This window comes from Python bivittatus, unplaced genomic scaffold (genome assembly GCF_059951505.1).
Source record: "Python bivittatus isolate LINGU-HERP-01145 unplaced genomic scaffold, Pbiv_v1 ctg000030_np1212, whole genome shotgun sequence".
Classification (NCBI taxonomy): Eukaryota; Metazoa; Chordata; class Lepidosauria; order Squamata; family Pythonidae; genus Python; species Python bivittatus.
In genome coordinates, this window is record NW_028277031.1 from 259,372 (window position 1) to 265,631 (window position 6,260).

At 48.8% G+C, this 6,260-nt stretch overlaps 1 protein-coding gene across 2 annotated transcripts in view; it reads right to left on the reverse strand.

Annotated features, from left to right (window-relative positions):
• Window positions 1–5,036, reverse strand: part of PDPK1 (3-phosphoinositide dependent protein kinase 1) — a 63,263-nt gene extending 58,227 nt beyond the window's left edge. For both annotated transcript variants that reach the window (XR_015798105.1, XM_088151835.1), the window contains exon 1: window positions 4,895–5,036. Coding sequence is in view for 1 of the 2 variants with exons in the window: in XM_088151835.1 (XP_088007961.1) it covers window positions 4,895–4,918 (24 nt within the window). In the remaining variant the exon portion in view is untranslated. The remainder of the gene's footprint in view (window positions 1–4,894) is intronic.
• Between the last annotated feature and the right edge of the window lie 1,224 nt (window positions 5,037–6,260).

Below are 6,260 nucleotides of genomic sequence, written 5' to 3' on the forward strand. Positions count from 1 at the left end.
GTGAATGTCCTAGAGTGGCCCAGCCAGAGCCCTGACTTGAACCCTATTGAACATCTCTGGAGAGACCTGAAAATGGCTGCCACCGACGGTCCCCATCCAACCTGATTGAGCTTGAGAGGATTTGCAAAGAAGAATGGCAGAAAATCCCCTAATCCAGGTGTGCAAAGCTTGTTGTGTCATACTGAAAAAGACTCGAGACTGTAATTGCTGCCAAAGTGCTTCAACAAAGTACTGAGTAAAGGGTCTGAATACTTAAGTACATGTGATATTTCAGTTGTTTTTTTTTAATACATTTACAGACAATTCTAAAATTCTGTTTGCACTTTGTGATTATAGGATACTGAGTGTAGATTAATGACCAAAAAAAAAATGAATTTGAATTATTGTAGTAACAGGCTGCAACATAACAAAATTGAAAAAAGTGAAGGGGGTCTGAATACTTTCCGAATGCACTGTAAGTGGACCTCCAACCTTCCCTTTCCTTCTACTGAAATGGTAATTTGTCCAAAGAGGTGAAATCAAGCCTGGTAGTGCCTGAGGCATGTTTAGGGGGTAATTAGCTCTACAGCACAGCCTAGGGTTGGGGAGAGAGGCAATTTCCCACTAGAGCCAATTTAGTAGGTCTGTCCATGGTCCCTTAGCCACCAGGCAAAGCAGCATCACAGATGGAACTATTCTTGTCTTGTCTAATCAGTTATTCGACTGGTCTTAAGGCAAATCAGAGCATGTTTAGGCCTGGAGAATTCACCTACCCATTATACCCCACTCCTCTATATCTAAAGACTCTAGTGCTTGATCTCATTTGCGCAGGAGAGGAGTCTCCCCAGGAATGGCTGTATCAACCCATGCAGAAAATGCAGTAGGAAGGTGGGGAGAGAGGGGCCTTGAAAGCTGCCATCCAGCATCCTTTAGTTCAAATGTGTTAAGGGAAAGCAAGTCCTTCACAACCCCATTGGCCAGTGGACAGTTGAGGGAGTCAAGCAAGAGGTCAGAGAGTTCTGCCTTACAAGCTATAAATGAAGAAGAGGGGCAGCTTTCCAATAGGGAGAATGGAGGCCCAGATATTCCAGAGACTTTTCATTTCAGCATTTCAATAAAGCATAATCAAGAAGTTAGCAAAAGCCTTGGATTTGGATACCTAGAAGGCTACTACCAACAGCAATGAAAGGACCAGAGAGCACCAATAATCTTCCCTGCCATGTCCAAGGGGGATCTGAGATTGCCTCTGATTTTTTCTTGAATAATCAGTGAGTAGAAGTCAGAATCATCAAAGAATGGTCTTGCCTTCTCCATTTGAGAACCTCAAACTGCTAAACAAGTTCATCGGGTGCTGGATGTTCAGGATGGAGACCCTGAAAGTCACAGCACAGGCCATCATACCAGGTTATTGGCTAGCCTTCACAAGTTAGCAGATGCTTATTTGCACTACCCTATCAGACAAACACACCAGATTCCTCAGATTCCCATATGGAAGAAGGCAGTAGTAGTTCACAACTCATCCCATTAGCACCCATGGTGATTACCAGCCAGATGGCAACTCTGACAGAACACTTGAGGCTCAGGTCTATGTCTATATTTGCATAGGTGATTTGCTTATCAGAATGCCACCAAGGAAGAGGGCAATGAGCAGTATCAGCTTGGCATTCCAGCTGATGTCACAACTATGTAGTGTTTTGATTTTACCCTTGGGAATGGTGACAGGACTGAAGAGGGCAAGCTCCTCCCATCCTAGGAATGATCGCTCCAGTTGCAAAGCACAGTAAGAAAGATCCCGCAGAAGGATAAAATCTTTCTTGGCACCAGCAATACTGGAGAGGATGACCATGGACAAGACTGTTTCAGTGGTACTTGCACCCATTCCAGGAACAAACAGTATACAGATCTCAGCTGTAACTGACAGTCCCATGATAGCCAGATCCTTGCTGTGGTGCTAGAGCTAGCCACATGAGAGGAGGAATGCCATTCAAAGAACTGACTGGGGAGCAGGTAACCTCAGATGCTAGCCTGATAAGGTGGAAAGCCCTAGGCCTATGGTCCCTGCCATTACTACCAAAGAATCACTTTTAACAGAGTACAATGTATTTATTATTGATAGAGTTGGAGCCTTTGACGAGAGGGACAAATATTCTGGTAAGAATGGACAATATCACAACAAAGGACTACATCAACAACCAGGGGAGAACTAGGTCAAAGAATGACCACTTGATGGCTTGCAGAAAAAACTCTAATCTCTATATCAGCAATATACATAAAAGGGTTGCTGAACACAACAGCAGACTAGTTAAGCTATTAACATGGTTTGCAAGAACAGACTCTGGGTATAGAGATCTTCTGGAAGATTGGAAAGATGGAGAGCCTCCTTGGCCAATCTGTTTGCAATAGCAGACAACAGACAGGTGAACCATGTTTTCCCTTGGTTCCAGGGTAGTATGCAATATAAATCTTCTCAGGGTGCAAGGAATCTTGATCACCCCATTCTGGCCCAGAAGGCCGTGGTTTACAGTATTAATCAAAGTGAGCAAAGAGCTTCCATACCATCTGCCAACACAAACAGATTTGCTGAGCCAGGGACTACCAGAATCCATGGTAGACATGTCAAGCACAAGAAGATAGAGCGTGCAACCTGGTGAGCATTTGAACAATGCTGCAGAAGGAATCTTATGGCAGCAGCAAGACTACCAGAACTTTTTGGGTTCCCACAAGCCACACTGGGCAAGGTCCCGATAGCAAAAGCCTGTATAGGTAGGCCATCACCTTGGGCTCCATCACTCTGGACAAACGGGGACAGTTTATTTCAGGCATCCTTATATGTGCCATTTAGGGGTATGGCTCTCATTTCCCCTCTGGCATTCACTGCTTCCCTTCATGGGATTTAATACAGGTTCACAATGCACTGACAATAGCTCCTTTTGAATTAAAGAGATTCCAATCAATACTCTCTCTTGGAATCAGCTTTTCTAGTGACCCTAATCTCAGCCAGGAGTTGTCAACTTAGGGCCCTACTTATAAGAGATGGTCTTATCAGAGACCATCAAGAGATAGTTTCACCAGGATAAGGTGATGTTAACACCAGACCCTTATTTTATCCTTAAAGTGAAGTCCAAGTTTCACAAGGCACTTGTGTACTTCTAAATTTCTGTCCAAATCTGGATTAGTTGATATAAGCTAGATGTACCCAGGATCTTAAGAACTTACATCAAGTGTATCCAATGGGGACAGGAAGATAGAAAGTCTGCATGTCACCTATAGGACAGATGTTCTAGGAGATAAGTAATGGGTTTCTCTATCAGCAGATGGGTCAGGGAATGCATTACAGTGGCTATAAGTAAGCAGTTATTTGGGGGCATTACTGTCTACTCAATCAGAGGAAGGCCTGTCATCAGGGATTCCCTGATAGATATTTGTACAGGAGCACTGTGGTCAGAATCATCTACTTCCATTAAATATTATTGGAAAGACATGTCTTCATCTGCAGAGATGGCCTTTAGGTGCTCTATACTGATTATATTGTATGTTGTTAAAAAAAAAATACCCCACCCCCAGGATAGATTCCTTTTCTGACAAGAATTTTCAGGTAACCATGAATGAAACTTGAAAGTAAAGTGACATGTTCTGATTGCCAAAACAGACTAACCCTAGAAGTTTTTCATAAGGGTTGTTACTGTCACCTGCAGGAAATGTTTATATTCTATAAATTAATGCTATTATCTACTATAACAATGTAAATTGTGTGAATAACTATGGATTCAAATAATACAATTATTTTTCAGCTAAAGATAAAACATACAACTGAGGAGCTAGCCCTCACCAAATGACAAAAAGTTTAAGCCCTGTTTTCTAGCCAGAAGAAGCAAAGTTAGACCTTCCTTGTTGGCCTCCTCTTCAGTGACCTGATGATATGCCCAAGTGTTGGCCAGCACAGAAACAATGGTTTCTGGCTTCCAACTTTCTAGGAATTACAGTACTGTATTTAAAAAGCTTTCTGTCCCAAATGAGGTTGCTTAAAAGCAATGCTGATGAGAAACCAGGAGTGGTCATATTTACATCAAATTACTTGTGAGTTTGGTTCTGGCTCCCGGTGATAATCTACTGGACTAAGTGTGAGCATAAAACACCTTTCTCTGAACTTCTTTGCATATGCCTACCCACCTGAAGCACTATTTTATACCTGGCTCGTGGTTCTAGTTCTCAAACTTCCAGTTTTTCGAAAAACAAATCCTACAACCCGAGATTTGCCTACTATCAAATATCAAAATAAAGTCACTGTTCTTACACAGCACCTAAACTCAGAGCACCCGCTCCTCGCTCTTAGAGGGTTTGGCTGGAGCTAAAACGTTCGGACGGACAGGGTCGCCTTGACCCAACTCCTGCTTTGCTGCAGAGCCCCGTTCCCAGCACTTGCAGCCCGCAAGGCGCCGAGAGCAGATGCCGCCATCGTCTCACGAGGAGCCGTGCAGTTCGCGCGCGGGCAGCGGAGCAAGGATGGGCTTCCGAGGGCGAAAGGTGGGGCTGATGCAGCGCGCCAGCAGGCCGAGACCCGCGGGCCTCCTTCGGCAAACGGGGCGCCGTGCGGAGAAAAGCAGCGCGCTCAAGGTTATCGCGTGAAGACGCGGGGCCAGCGCCGGTCGGGACCCAGGCAAGCCGCGGGACCGCCGGGCAGGCGCCGCCGCCGCCGCCCCTCCCCCTCCCCCTCCCCACGGAAGCAACTCCGGCTCGAGGGGCTGCTCCTCCGGCCGGCCGGCCGGTCCCTCGCTCCGCCCCGCGCACCTGCGCACCCCGGGCGGGGCCGGCAGAGCAGCCGCCGGCGGCCCTGTCTGCCCCCCACACCGACCCGACAGCCGGCGCCGCTTGGCGCTCCCGTGCGCGAGGGGCGCCCCGGCGCCGCGAGGCCTACCAGGGGGCTGCCAGCGCTGGCCATGGGCCCGCCGGCCCTCCGCCACCTCCGCCGCGCCGCGAGCAGGAGCGCGACCCAACGGGACGCCCGCGTCCTCCGCGAGTGACGTCAGCCACAACAATGCCCGCTTCCGCTCGGGAGGCGGGACTTCCCCCCGCGTGCCTCCGGACTGGCTGTCCCTGGGCGCGGGAGCCCCGTCCTCAGCCCTCGCGAGACTGGCTGCGCGCCACCCCTCCCCCGACTGACGCAGCCGCCCCTCGTGAGGCCTGCTGGGTCGGAGGCCCGGATGCAGCGCGCTGCCGAGGAGGCTCGCGGCGCTTCGGGTCTTGCCGAGGGAGCCCGGTGGCCCAGGGCCGGGCGGACGCAACTCCCTTGCGGGCCGCGGGTAGAAGCGCGGAGGGGGCTGGTTTCTGCAGGGGGTGGGCTGGATGAGCCCCAAGGCCCCTTCCTCCATTCACCCCGCGACTCCTGTCCCCACTTCCACTCCCCACGTTTCTGTCCCGTTTGCTGCCCCCTAGCGGGGAACTGTCAGTACTGCAGTGAAAGGGTTAGGGGGTTATGACCCTAATAAATAACCGTCTGCGGTTTTAGTCCCCGAACGGGAAGCCGCTTGAAAAGGGGGCTTCGGAAGTGAAGTGGGCCGGGGCCCGCAGTTTGGCCGGCAGAGGGCTGTGTTCGCGTGACACTGAGCCAGTCGGGTGAGGACTGTCAGTGTTACGCTTAGTTGTCCTTCATAGCTGGACCTGTTGTGCAAACCCACCTTATTTCGCTGGCTTATAATTCCGCATATTATAAGTGGTCTCGCGGTGAAGGCTCCAGGCCAGAAAGTGGAAGGCGGTGAGTTCCAGTCCCGCCTGAGGCAGCAAAGCCGGCTGTGTGACTTTGGGCCGGTCCTCTCCCTCAGCCCAGCCCACCTCGCAGGGTTGTTGTGCAGAAAAGAGGACGTGGAAAGAGGATTAGGTATGTTCGCCTCCTGGAGTTATTTATAAGAATAATAAAGGTGGGATAAAAAGTCTTTAAAAAAAATTCAGTAACTGTCATACAAGCACGGCTACTGAACAGTAAAGAAACCACATCTGCTGGGATGTTATGACTGAACCATAAACTCAGCATGTTATGCAGATTTTAGAGACAAAATTCTATAATGCTTTTCAAGTTCGCCTCAAAATGCCCACCTCCCTCAAAATCATGCCTGAAGTTATCATTGGGGAAAATCTAGCAAGATGGTTGTTTGGATGTTCTCGTTACTTCTTAAAGAAAAGGCACCAAATAGGATGTCATTTTGCAAACATTGATACTGTTGTATTGAAGTATCTCTTCATATTTTAGTGATAGTTCCGTTGGAGCGGTGTCTGTTTATAGCACC